Source organism: Pseudomyrmex gracilis, unplaced genomic scaffold (assembly GCF_002006095.1).
Source record: "Pseudomyrmex gracilis isolate BER0280 unplaced genomic scaffold, ASM200609v1 scaffold_26, whole genome shotgun sequence".
In the NCBI taxonomy this organism is placed as follows: domain Eukaryota; kingdom Metazoa; phylum Arthropoda; class Insecta; order Hymenoptera; family Formicidae; genus Pseudomyrmex; species Pseudomyrmex gracilis.
Window position 1 is genome coordinate 702798 of NW_018020610.1, and position 13888 is coordinate 716685.

Sequence of the window (13888 nt, forward strand, 5' to 3'; positions counted from 1 at the left end):
TTTAACACGCGTGTGACACGCGGACTACCGTATAATATAAATTTTACGTTGGTTGTCTCTACTACATAATAAAAACATTTTCTTCTCTCACTCTGCACGTTATAAGAAATCGCACTCGATAAACCACGTTTAAGTCGAACCGCCAGAGACTCCCATGGCAGTCCCGACATTTTCAAAAGTTTATTGTCATTTCTGTAACTTTATCGTTGCAATATAAATTTCAACATTTTATAACTCGAACATCGAAACTGTTCTTCTTCTTCTCTTTTTTTCAAAGACGACTTTCCGCTTCTCTTGCGGACTTTTTTCTTTTGCTATTTTTTTTTTCTGCGACATTAGCATTGTGAGATATTGTTTTTCTTAACGCATAAATTTTTGTAGAAGAACTTTTACATTAGAATCGTAAAAGAGAGCTTTAATATTGTTACATATATAGTAAGACTCGGTGTACGCTCTTTCGAATTTAAGGCGCAAAACTGTGCAGTGTTTGCTTCTCTGAAATTGACGTGTCCAGCGTCGAAGGTGACATAAGATTCAACAAACGTCGAATTTTTACATCAACAACAGCAACAAGATTTTGTTCGTGATTGACGAACTCGCCACGCTTCTCTCTCGGTATGTCGAAAATACAGTTCGGTTTGTCGGAAACATTTTCGAGAAGATGAAACATTGCTTGAATGACTTCAACTCCAAAGCGATTTCCGATATCGACGCGCTATCTCTTCATTACCGCCACGGTTCCGTCTCGTCGAACATTCGATCTATGTTATCTTGCAGCATCTTCTCTTGTTCTGCATAAAAAACAATTTTTTTATTTTTGAAAATTTATTTGTTATTTATTTGTTATTGTTTTAAAAAAAAAGGATATAAAAGTGATCACCTTTCGTTAAATTCGCTATGGTGCATTGTTTTCGTAGGAACTCTGTGCATAAAGTTCGCGACAGGCCGAAAGCATGCATGTTGCACGTAAAAGTCCTGGAAGAAATTATCAAACGATAAATATATACGAATAAAAAACACAACCGTATTTAATTAGATAACAATTAATATTTATACCCTAATTGTCCGAAGACGATATTTGCTTGGAACTTTCGATCCTCGGTGGCGATGCTTTCCTGATCCAAGGATTTCGGTCGCGGAGGCACCGGTCTCGACGCTCGCTCGCACTGAACCGCGTCGAAAAAAGCAGCCGTCCAAAATCGCATGGACGTCCATATCGGCTGAACACGCAAATGCGTATAGAGGTATTCGCGATAAGGCTCTAATCCCGGAACCTCGACTAAAAAATATTTAAACAAATATATATGAGCCCATAGCTGCGCTAAATCTCGTTAGCTGTGACACAGTTGATAAATTTTTTTTTCATTAAAGCTCGTTACCTTCGTGGTAGAAAGTGAAGCACATGTTCATGAGGCTTTTAGCGGGCGCGAAGTCGTCCGCCTCGTGACATTCGAATAACGCGACCGCGAAGTGTTGCGCTAACGAATAAAACGAAGCTTCCGAGACACACGCGCGCGCCCTTCTCGCGTTCACCACTCTGGAGAACCATATTCTTCCCGATTCTGTCTGCAATCGCATCGAAAGAATCGTTAAAAATCGGTCTCGCAAACGTTTTCTCAATGTTTTAGCACCTTAAACTTATAACGTTCAATGAATATTTAAATACATTTTTTTTTTATGTATTATTTATGCGCTTTTGGAAGATCTGTTTGATGCGTACTAGAACCATTTGTCCGAAATTAGCCTTCTGCTCTTGATCGATACTGTTAGGCGCGTCGAAAAGCAGAGGAACGAAGGCCTTCATGAACTCAGCGGCCGCTTCTTCCGACTGGCTGTCGGCCGACAAACTCGAAGCCCATGACTGAACGGAACACGACGATCCTGGAAAAAAAACAAAATTTTGTTTTACTTTTTAGCATTTTCTTCGTCAAATTGTCAGTGAAAAATGGCGTTAAGTGACACGGATATAAAAACCAAACCACGTTACCCGATCTCTGCCACATTCTGCGACCGTCCATGTTCGAATCCAAACTGGTGCTGGGCCCGTATCCGTCCTGATCGCTTGTGGAATCGCTACTACAGGGCATGTCTACAATAAGACGCGAAACTTTAGTCGCGGGCATTCGTTGAAACGTAAATTGTGATCAAGCTGATTAATGCTTCGCGCTCGCAAAGGCGACACTCAAACTTGCAGTCGAATCTAATCTAAACGACTTATTGTATACATGTACAGAAAATAAAAAACGACAAAGGACGAGTTTGTACTATACTACGCACCAAAGTGTTTTAGCCGCTCTTGCGTATACAATTGCAACGCTACGATATTTACAACTAATTCCGCGGGAATAATCGGAGATACAGAAATACAGAAATTATATATATATATATATATATATCTACATATAATATATATAAAATTGCTAGTTACAAGCGTTACTTTTTCCATGTTTTACCTCGTAATCAGCNTGTAAAATATATTATATTTTACATATATACATATATATACATGTAAATATATGTATATTTCAAATTACTATTTTCCCGGGGAAAAAAAGTTCTTCGTATAAAGACAAATTCTATATCTGATATAGTTACATGTAAATCACAAAATTGAGACGATCTCATTGTGTATTTGATCATTACCGGATACAGAATTTGTTCACATGTGGAGAACTTTTTTTTCCCTTTTGTTATATAAAAAATTTTATCAACTTTGTCTCCGGTATTGTTTCTCTTGTTTAATGTGTTAGATTTTAATATATTATTTTATATGAAGTGAATGTGTGTGTGTGTGTATTAAAGTGAATGTTATGATGATGTCTAGAGTTACCTGTGGTAACTTGACGATGTAAATTTCGCAGATGTTTACGTGAAGGTGAAAAACATTTCTCGAGTGAAATATGACAACGCACTTATTGTTTGTGCAAATTCCTATCATTATTGCGCGCGTAATAGTAACGTTAACTACTATCTCCGTATTATGTACGTTCTTGTCAATTATGTGATAAATTGCGCAACATTACGGAAACAGCGGACACAATGGCGCCCGGCATTTATATGATGATAAAAAGTGTGTGCGCGCGCGTTGAACTATTACTGTATTTGTGTCACGCGAAGAAAAGTGTGTGGCGCAACTTCTTTCCACCTACGTGTGACAAAAAACAACTGAAAGGAAGAACCTTCGTCGGGGAGGTTAATACACATTGGATGCAATCGAAGTGCACAGGCGAATCGCGTGATCATATATATGAGGCACACATACACACACAAGTATAACAACATCTTATTGCCAACAATATCTGGATGCAACAATATCTGGCAAGAAACTACTGGTAGTGTTCCGGCGTGTGTTCGAATATATAAGTGTGTCGAAGAGGGAGCGTGTTGTCACAAACTGTCTGTTGTATTGTCAGTCGATTGTCGTGAATACGGAATAAATTTATTTGCAATAATTGTTTTTTTTTTTAATTGTTTTTTCTTTCTCTTTTGTGTCTCGGTAGCATGTGGTAAAATCATCGAGGTGACCTGAATTCTGACTTATTCAAGATCGCTCGAGAGAGAGAGAGAAAGAGAGAGAGAAAGAGAGAGACTCCTTTTCTCCGTGGAGTGCTTCGTAAAATGTTCAAAATCAATATTTACAGGTCAAACAGCCGCGAGAGCTTGTCAGTATCGACCCACGAGAATATTCGAACATCGGGTTGCTCGGGGCAAATCGATTGTTCTAGTTCGCTAATCACATTCAATATGACGAAGGAATCTGGATCGGAAATTCGAGCGTGTGATGAAGGAAAATGCTTTATGCGATGGTGATCAAAGTATCGAGACTTTTTACATATAATTGGTAATTAATTTCGCAATTAGAATTGCCGAGATAATTGGAATTGCACGAGGATCATGAATATTTTATCAGATTTTCCAGAATCACGAGTAATATTTTCTCTGAAAACTACCGTTTGAAGTAGCTGATAAATCGGCGCACAATTAATTATTGAAATTTATTTATTTTTCATTTGTTTGTAGATATTATAAAATATAAACATGGATGTTTATTTTTACTTTTTAAGCAGAGACTATTAACACAGTAGTTTAGTAATTGGCGCTTTATTGGTGTATATTAAAAAACTGCGGTGAAGTATCGATACTTTAAGGTGAAGTATAATCTCTACGTGTAGGGGACTGAAGAGACTCGTGAGAGATCACAGGGGGCAGTCTGCACACACTGACTGACTGTGTTTGCATTTACCTAAACGGAAAACAACCGTCTGATAGCGGGTCGGCGCCCTCGCTTCGTGAAAAAAAAGAAGAGCACATCATTATTTCCATTTCGAGTTCTCAGATAGAGCTGTGTGTGTGTGATCGCGACAACCGCGCGAGAGAGAGATAAACGCGCAGCTGACGACGTCGAGGATGAAGTAAGTCTCGCACTGAGAGAGACTCTCTCCGATTCTCGTTTTCGTCGCTCGCCGCGCGAGTTAATTGGACGCGCGGTCTAATTACCTGCTTTGTAATTCAACTTCTCGTAAGGATCGGGCCCGGTCGCTTTGATGTCCTGCTCTTGAAGGGGCTCTATACTTTCCTGACTGTCCCGATCGGGACTGATGTCGTCCTGCTCCGTGCGGCTCTCCTGTTTCTTGCTCGAGGCCGATCTCGACGAGGCTATCTCCTCGTAGGTCATACCGGGCGGATACTTGCGCGACCGCGACATATTGGCGCTTCCCTGTCGCTCCAATTTGTGCCGCGCCATCGCCTCGTAATCTTCGTACGACAATCCCGCGCCGAATCTGCGAACGAGAGATATCTCGTGTCGTGATATTCGTGAGAAACAAATATCACGACTTCTATCTATTTCGTGGCGCGCGCGCGTGCGAGCCACGTTACGATATACGCTCGATAAACATGCTAATCGCTTGCTAACGGGTTGTGCGTGTAATTAGAATTTATATTGCGAGAAACTTCTGTTTGCGATAAAAACCGCTGTGACACGTACTTTTATACAGTAGCTTGTGTGTAATAATTTAATTTATATATACACAGAGTACAACGTACATATATCACATCGCAATGCCTGAAGACACGTTTGCATGTGTCCTTTATGTAATTGGAGAAACGTTTCGGGATAACAAAAACGCTTACCTGGGAAGTCGGAGTTTCCGTCGTCCTAATTGCTCCTCCGGCTTAACGGCCTGAGGTGGAGCCTGCGGTGACGACGGTGGCGTAGAAGGGGTTGTGGTCAGCTCGCTTTCCTCTAAGCTACTACTAAGAGCGGATCCTATTCTGTTTCCTAGGCCCTGAAGGTACTCGCCGCTCTCGCCCAAAGCGGATCGTACCGACCTGAGAGCACCTCTGGTACGTCCAATTAACGAACCTCCCCCATTGGTCGGCAAAGCCGTCGTGACGTCTACCATATTCTGCAACGAGCAATGTAGATATTATTCTATTTATCTCTGCGTTACACAAGCATCTCGTTGTTATACAAGAACCGTTGCTGTTCATCAGCGCACGGAGGAGTGCCTTTCTGGCTCGATAACGAGTTATTTGTTTCAGCCATCAATTGCCTATCATATAATCCACATCCGATAAATATGCAAGGAAATATGTAAATGCGAACTGAAATTAATGATTGAAAATTAGAATGTGTTAGTTACGCGCGACACAGCTGGCGGAGATCAACAGGTAATATGTAATTTGATAATTTATCTGTCACGTATTTGCAATTTTAATTGAAACAAGTGTTTTGTGACGCAAACAAAATTGAATCTGAGATCTCTCTCAGAAGTCTTCGATGTTTTCGCACGCGCCGTAGTATTTGCTTTATCGAACTTATATTCATCGTTATATCATCTCGCAAATATTGCGCTGTTTCAAGCAATTAATAAAAATTCACTATAAAGTAAAACTGATTTCTCTGCGTATATAAATTTGAGCGTATAAATTTGACAAATGGGCGAGTTTAACGAATAAACTTTTAAACGATATTCTAAAAGCTTTTTAATCAGAGCTGCAAGCGAGTTTTTTAAACACCGTATCAAAGTCAGTAACAACACACAAAACAAACGCACGCGGCACGAAAACGAATTGAATTTTCGCTTCGAACAGCACACAGCGCGGTGAAAAGAAATCTCAACAATCTGATTTCGCTCCCGAGACCTCGTTTGACTGCGAAAGGGCTTCACCGAGAAAATCGGCTCGGCGCCGATTTCTCGTAGTTTCGCGGCGAGGCGAATTTGCTTGAAAACTCGCGACCTACCTCGCCGATCGTAGGCTCAATGTCGCTCCTGCGAACAAACGAGTACGGCTGAAAGTAATCTGAGATAAGAGACACTCTCATTTTCAATGTATATAGGCCACCTACAACCACCCACGCGCGCCTATGCGCACCTGTGCGTAAAGCGATAACACGATGTGAAACGCGGTGAAAAGCGGAAGGTAATTGAAAGAAAGAAATCGACTGGAAGTGATATTGATATTTCTGCTGGTTATGTAATTTGAAATCGCTTCGATTTGCGGTCGAAGAGAAAAACAAACAAAATGTGCACATTGTTTGAAAAAGCGATAAACATCGTGGGTGTGCGAGGGAAAAAGTAGTGAATTGCACATTGCGTTGTGATAATAATTAATATAACTATAATATATAACTATAATAATTAATATCTATAATAGAAACGCAAAGGATGTCATTAAATATAACAATATACAATGGCGTGTATTTTTAATGAGAAAGAAACGCTCTTTATGTTTTCTACATGTTTAAAAAGAATTTACGTCAATCAAGACGCGACTTATCGATCGATTCATCGGCGACGTAATTGCAATAAGCATCTTGACTGTGCGTTTTTTTTGTTTTTACGCTCGTTCATTCAATTATCATCGTATTACACAGCTTGCGATCTTTTGCATTCGAATTTCTCACTTCAAAAAAAAGCGCGACGGAGAAAGGACATTTATATGTCGTGTTCTACTTTTTTTTTTTTTTTCGTTGACGTAGAGTTTCTTTCAAACGCTTTATTTGACGCCCCCGGAATTTTGCGCAAGAAAAGCAGCGTCACGAGTGCGACATTAAACTTTGAAATAATAATCTCTCTCTCTCTTTCTCTCTCTTTGTGTGTGTGTGTGTACGCAAAATTACCTCGTGTACTTCAGTCTGTTTGAATTAAATATTGTAACACGCTACTCCAGATTTTTTTTATGTTTAAATATTCACGTAGAAAAAAATCGCAATACGTAAAGGAAGTAACAAAAAATAAATAGGCGATTTATCGAATACGGATATTGTGCGACGCACATACGTGGTCGACTGGGTGTGTGTGTGTTACAGATTGCAGAGAAACTTCTGCTATTGTGGAACTAAAAACTGTATGGTGTTGACCGCAGAAGATAAAAAAAATCTGACGGATATCCTTTCGAGCGTGCTGGTTTTAATTACACAACCGCATGTGAGTATTTTTTTTATAAAAAAAAAAACTTACTTTTGCTTTATTTTGCAAAGATTCTTTTTGATTTTTAATTTATACACAACATTAATATGTAATTAATCACAGTAACTTACACGTTAAAAAAGAAGCGCTCACAAGATATCGATCGAAATATCACCTGAAACTGTACTCTTGAATATCGAACGTGTGACATTTATGTGCGTGTTTTGTATCGCCATTGCGCGGGAGGATGCGCAAGCGGTGCGATTATAAGAGAAATTCACAATAAGGTTTCTACGAACGTTGTCGTGCGAAACTGCCGAAGCGGAGCTCTCATCGCGATGTCTAAAGATAGATCATCGATTAGGTCCACATGTCTATGGCAAAGTTTGACGGCGCGGCAACAATTTTCGATGTGGGTGGGAATTAGCGTGGGAGGCGGGAAGGCGCATAACATCTCGTGAAAATCGTGTCAAGGATCGTTTGCATCTCGGATGCAATCGAGATTCGAATACGTTAATCAGCTCAGAGGTAGTAAAGACTGTAAATCAATTATTCGCGAAAAAACGTTACGCAAGCGATTTCGTCACTTCGGAAGTCGCGAAATGCGCGCGCGTACGTGCACTGCAATCGCTATCGTTTTTATTTAGGTTCAACGACCCAATAGGAACAATAAACGACTGGTAAACAATAAAAAAACAATGAGAAATTCATCGTGTCACGCGGATTATGCGGGAAACTGTCGCGATGTCGCGCGGGCGTATGTGGGCGATTGTGTTACGCGGTGGAACACAACTGCATTGCAGCCGTTATCTATATTATGCAGTTTCGCGCTATGCGGGAAACGCGTGCTCGTTCGCGTGCGGACATTTCTGAGTGTGTTTGCGGCGCACGAGGGAGAAAGTGACACGAGAGAAACAAACGACTTGCAGTTTGCAATATAGTATATTTCGGAAGCGGAAGCTCTGTGACGTCACGAAATAAATAGAAACGTATATTGACGTTTATATATTCACAAAGCAAAAAAAGAAATACAATAAAACCGAGAAAGAAAATAAGAAAGACCTAAAAAACTAAAGTCAATAAAAATGTACGAGAAACTTTTTTTTTGAACCGATTATAAATATCTTTCACCGACAGTGTATTATTGGCAACACGGGCAATTGCCATAAAAAAAAACGCGGTATGTGTCGAGAGCGAGACAGCGAGAATGCGGTTTTTTAAAGAATAAAAAGCAGTGCGAGACACAATATTGCACTCGATATAACAAACGACATCTCGTCGCTGTCCAGTCGAGGCGTCATTATGAGCGCGCGACACACATGATTTAAATGCATTCAAACCGGAAAAAAAAATGTCAAGCGCAAAGAAACGTCGCAAAGTAATCAACTTACGAGTCGAGTCGCCGTGTGATTGCATTTGCGAAACTCAAGTTTGCCACGTAATTAGTGACAATATCATAGAAATGAATGAGATACCATCGAAATTAATTAGATTTATGTCTGCGTCTGTCGTGATTGTAAGTCTGTTTTAAATTATCGTCCGAATCTCTCTCACATTTTACGACATATGTTTCGCTCGTCGAATAAGTCTGATATTAAAAAAAAAAAAACTATCCCGCAAGTAGATTGAAAATTTTAATTAACACTTCTTCAAAACAAAATTCAATGACACTACTGTATCCAAATATAAACATTGTAAAATGAAGAGCATTGGCGCGTTACAAAAATACTCCGAGAAACAGACAAACTGGAGTCGAATATAACTCTCTCGAGAACGAGATGTGCAGCTGTCAAAACATACGTTTGTTATCGTCCTCGGTAAACTGTTTTTCGGATCACATTTATATAACAAAATTTATTAATTCCGCGATAAAAAAAAAAAAAAACAACCGCGAGATAACGAATAACGTGTACGCGCAGATAATAATTATTTTAATTATCGCAAACGTATATAAAAAACATAATGAAAAAAATGCAGATACATAAAACGATGACACGAGTGGGATTGCAGGCGCAACGTGCGGCTTTCGCGAATCGAATTTCGGTGTATTTTTTTTTATGTCAGATCTGCACTTACCGTGCAGGGATGAAGACTAGAATTTGGAGGGCGATCACTGTCACCCTCGCCGAACGTTCGTGGACACGTGCGACAGTGCTCTTGACATACTACTATGGACTTGCATTATCACGAGCCTTGCAGCTGCCTCAGGGACTATTCGCTCGTATCGTTGCATCGCCCCACCACCTTGCACGATCGGATTAATAAACGCGCATGCGTTTATTGCGATCAATACGAGGTCTCGATTTACCGGCCTGTTGATTAATTCCCGGTCGTGACAAAATTCGCCATCCCGCGCGCGCATACTGGCGGTCGGTATTATGCCAGCCAACAATACATTACGTCGCCAAATTCAATTGTTCAATACCTATGTGAAAATTAAACGACAAAAATTACGAAAATGTGGAATTCAATAAAACACAATGCTTTTGAAATTAATTTTTATTACAAATCCAAGTTAAGCAATTATGTTTTTAATTTAAACAATTATAAGTAATACACAACGTGATTGTTTCATTCTACACTTTTGAGAGATTTTCACCTATACAATCTCAAAATTTTGTAAACCTTGATGCAACGACAGATGGGAATTCTTACAAGAGTAATACTAATTAAGAGCTTATCATTTTTTTTTTTTCTTTAAGAGTTGGTATCGTTCTATGCAACTGAACCAAAGTCTTGTAGATCTTGTAGTGCGATTCGCTGTCCACCTACTCGTTCGCCAAATTCTCTGCTCATCTCTTTCTCTCTTTTAATTAAATATTATTTACGTAATAAAAAAAAACAGGAAAGTGAATATAGAAAAAGCAAGTGAGTTTTTATATTTGCTTTATTTTACTACTGTAGAAGTCATATAGAATGTACTTGATAATGGAAGCGTAGGTTTTATATTAACCTATTTTCAAGATTACGTTTATCATATATTTTCTTGTATTCTAAGAAAAAAATTACAATTTATACATACAACCTCCATCTATATTTAATAAAAAATTTCTAGTAATAGCTATTGCTTATGTAAAACTGATTGATCAAAATTTTTCATATTTTTCTTGCTCTGACAACAGAATCCTCAAAAAGCGAAATTATTCCCATCGAAAACAAGCATATCATGAAAAGAGTACTGGAAATGTTAAGACTATAGCAGCTTTCGCAGGCAGATATATCTCGTTCGAGAAAACCAGCGATCTGTAATACAAAATATTAGATTATAGATTACTTGCGTTGTAGACTTATCGTAATGTCAAAAAACAAAACATTCTGCCATTAATTCAACATTTATACATAAATAGTTTAGTGAAATTAATATTTTGAAAACATACCCTTCTTTCACACCGGAATTCAAACTGGCAACCTTTACTTTAAACACAGCCGGAAGCTTTTCGCTCGATAAATTTACGGTTTGGTTCTTCTGGTCACTGAAATTGATCAAAAGCAGCACGTAGCGCAAACCATAGTTTCGAATAATGACAAGAACGCTGTCATCATTCGTTGTAATCGATCGGTAGCTTCCTTCCCTAAGAGCTGGTTCCGTTCTATGCAACTGAGTCAAAGTCGTGTAGATCTTGTAGTGCGACTCGCTGGCCGCCTTTTCGTTTGCCAAATTCAATTCCTTNTAATTTTNATTCACCGGCAGCCACGTCGAGTTGGCCGTGCTGAAACCTGCAGTAAAGAACAAGGGCGATCGATAATGACGATCGATTTTAAAATGTCAGCAGAAATATATATTAATCACGTATTTCTTATTTTTGTATTAGAAATATATTATAAGTGTTTTCATAAAAAATTAAATAAGAAAAATCTTGTACCTGCGTTTTTCGTCGCGTCCCATTGGAACGGCGTGCGTTCGGGATCGCGAGATATAGTCGCGTACGAAGCTTTGCCGGCGAGACACGCCTGAGGATCTTGCGTGTTTTCCCAGGTAATGTCTCTCTTGTCTACCATGCCGATTTCGTCACCGTTGTACGTCACCGCCATGCCTGGCAAGATCATGGACAACATGGTCATCTGATCCGATCTGCCAGGAAAACGAGAAGCTACGCGCGGATTGTCATGATTTCCTAACTGGAACGGTCATAAGTAAAAACCATTTAATTGCAATATATTAATTATATTAGTGTATAATATATGTATAATTTTGTATGACGCATGTTCTCTTATATCGGCAATAATTTTTATTTAGAAGAAGGGATTTTGATAAGTACGTACCACCCAATTAGCGACTTCGCCATCCGGCATTGCGTTCATCCAGAGATCTATTTCATATTTGTAATCCAGAGCGGATGACTCATTAGTTATATTTCGAATAAACTCGAAATTGAAGGGCAAGACATCGTATTTGTAAAACTCTATTGCCTTTTCCAAACTGGTATACGCCTCTATTATTATTAACTGAAAAAAGACAAAACATTTTACGTCGTGTAGAAAAATCAAGTTTTAGAATAAAAAAAGTAAAATGAATTTTATTTGAAGAAAGAAAAGGTTTTACCTTCTGATCCTCATTGCGTTCATCAGCGTACTGGTCTACGTATTGCCGCCATGTTCCGAATAACTCGTAATTACGTTGGTCATTAAAAGTATAAACGTGGTCTAGATATGTGTAATCGTACGGTGTAGCGTCTTGTGCGTAGGACCTAGGCTCATCCCTCAATTGTGAATCTTCGAAAATGAACCCGGCGGAATCGACACGGAATCCGTCAACACCCAAGTCCAACCAGTATTTCAAAACATTCTATAACAAAATACAAGAAATTCCAATACAAAAAGCACGAACCTACCGTTATTAAGTTGTAAAAAAAACTTGGAAGAAAGAAAGAAAGATGATACAAATATTTTTCGAACTTACTAGCATTTCTTCTTTCACTTCGGGATTGACGTAGTTCAAATCAGGTTGTCTGTATTCGAATTGATGAAGATACCATTGTTTCAGTGACTCGACGTATGTCCACGCTGGGCCATTGAAAACACTGATCCAATTGTTGGGTGGCGTTACACCGTCGTTGTTTGTACCGTTTGCCCACACAAAATAGTTCTTGTACTTCTCGTCACCTTGAAGAGCCTTTTGGAACCAGACGTGTTTGTCGGATGTGTGATTCGGCACAACATCTAAGACTACCTACAAAAATAAGTGGAATTGGTTTTTTTTTTTTTTTTTAATATGTTAAAATACTATGGTAAATTATTAAATGATATCATACTCTTAGACCAAGTTCCTTAGCACGCGCCAAAAGTGTCTTGAAGTCGCTTAGAGAGCCGTAAATTGGATCGATTTCGGTGAAGTTGGAGATATCGTATCCGAAGTCGACCATGGGACTTGTGTATATAGGTGATAGCCAGATCGCATCGATACCACTTTCCACGAAATACGGCAATTTGGATGTTATTCCTAACAACACACGGAGAAATCAAAATTTTATAAATTGATATTTTCGTACTAGGTAACAGTTTCTTGTATATAATTATAGTTATTTTTCTTTATCAGAAAAATATTTACCCGGTAAATCTCCTACACCATCGGCGTTCGAATCGAGCAAGCTTCTGGGATAAACCTGATAGAAAACTGTGTTTTTCCACCAGGCCTTGTTGTAAATTGCGGCAAGAGAACTTCCGCTCACAAGGAGCAGAAGTGCGCACAACGTGAACGACAACATGATACCGTTTGCATTTGGACAGATTCAAAAGTGTTTATATACTAAAGTAGAAGTCGCAAAATCAGTTGTTATGACGTATTTGCCTGTGTTATATACGTATAATAAATCATTATTTCATTAAAATAAACAATAAATCATAATTATGTAGCATGACAGTCATAACAGTGAAATTACTTAAAGAATTTTTCTATTATTGAGACAAAAATAGTAACACAAGTCAGTAGCTGTCAAAGCTGCATAGACTGTAAAAGATCATCGCTATAACAAATAAGTAATGTATTTTTGATTGACAAATAGTGACGTTTTTTTTTTTAATTAACATGCACACATAAAGTGTTCACTAATAACACATAAATAATGATCTAATGTTGCTTAAGCATGACATATTTCTATTAATTAATTTTTCTAGGAAAGAGATATTCTACCATTGTAAATTAAGTATTTCCTGTAAAAACATATGTAAAAAATATATGTAAAAATTACGTATGTATTACGTTACGTATGTATTACGTTACGTATGTAAAAATAGTCATGCGTTTCAAACAAATTAATTGATAAATTGAATTTTGCATTGATAAATTAATTAAATTAATTTTTATTTAAAATATTTTGTTATGACATGTTGTTTATAAAAGTAAAACATTTCTGATAACAATAAAAAAATAGAATAACTTAAAAAGTCTAAATAAAATATTATGAAAAATGTTAAACTCTTTGAATTTATAATATATTTACAAAATATATCAAAAATATGCGAAATAAATATTA

At 38.1% G+C, this 13888-nt stretch overlaps 2 protein-coding genes across 4 annotated transcripts; both read right to left on the minus strand.

The window, feature by feature from the left end:
• Window positions 1–14: 14 nt before the first annotated feature.
• Window positions 15–9604, minus strand: LOC109852263 (uncharacterized protein KIAA0513). 3 transcript variants are annotated; one of them, XM_020423262.1, is made up of 10 exons: window positions 9492–9604; window positions 5134–5408; window positions 4498–4781; window positions 4244–4285; window positions 1988–2089; window positions 1721–1881; window positions 1380–1566; window positions 1057–1279; window positions 881–975; window positions 15–791 (listed from the first exon to the last, which is right to left on the minus strand). In XM_020423262.1, the coding sequence occupies exons 2-10, from the start codon at window positions 5403–5405 to the stop codon at window positions 727–729; spliced, it is 1431 nt and encodes a 476-aa protein (XP_020278851.1). In that variant the 5' UTR covers window positions 5406–5408; window positions 9492–9604; the 3' UTR covers window positions 15–726. The 3 variants fall into 3 exon arrangements, with proteins under 3 accessions (XP_020278851.1, XP_020278852.1, XP_020278853.1); XM_020423263.1 differs by lacking the exon at window positions 9492–9604 and adding an exon at window positions 7547–7637; XM_020423264.1 differs by lacking the exon at window positions 4244–4285.
• A 680-nt stretch (window positions 9605–10284) lies between these two features.
• Window positions 10285–13149, minus strand: LOC109852261 (maltase 1-like). The gene is made up of 8 exons (XM_020423259.1): window positions 12964–13149; window positions 12668–12855; window positions 12316–12585; window positions 11959–12201; window positions 11679–11861; window positions 11279–11534; window positions 10793–11132; window positions 10285–10658 (listed from the first exon to the last, which is right to left on the minus strand). Exons 1-8 carry the CDS (start codon window positions 13118–13120, stop codon window positions 10580–10582), a joined length of 1716 nt encoding a protein of 571 aa, XP_020278848.1. The 5' UTR covers window positions 13121–13149; the 3' UTR covers window positions 10285–10579.
• Between the last annotated feature and the right edge of the window lie 739 nt (window positions 13150–13888).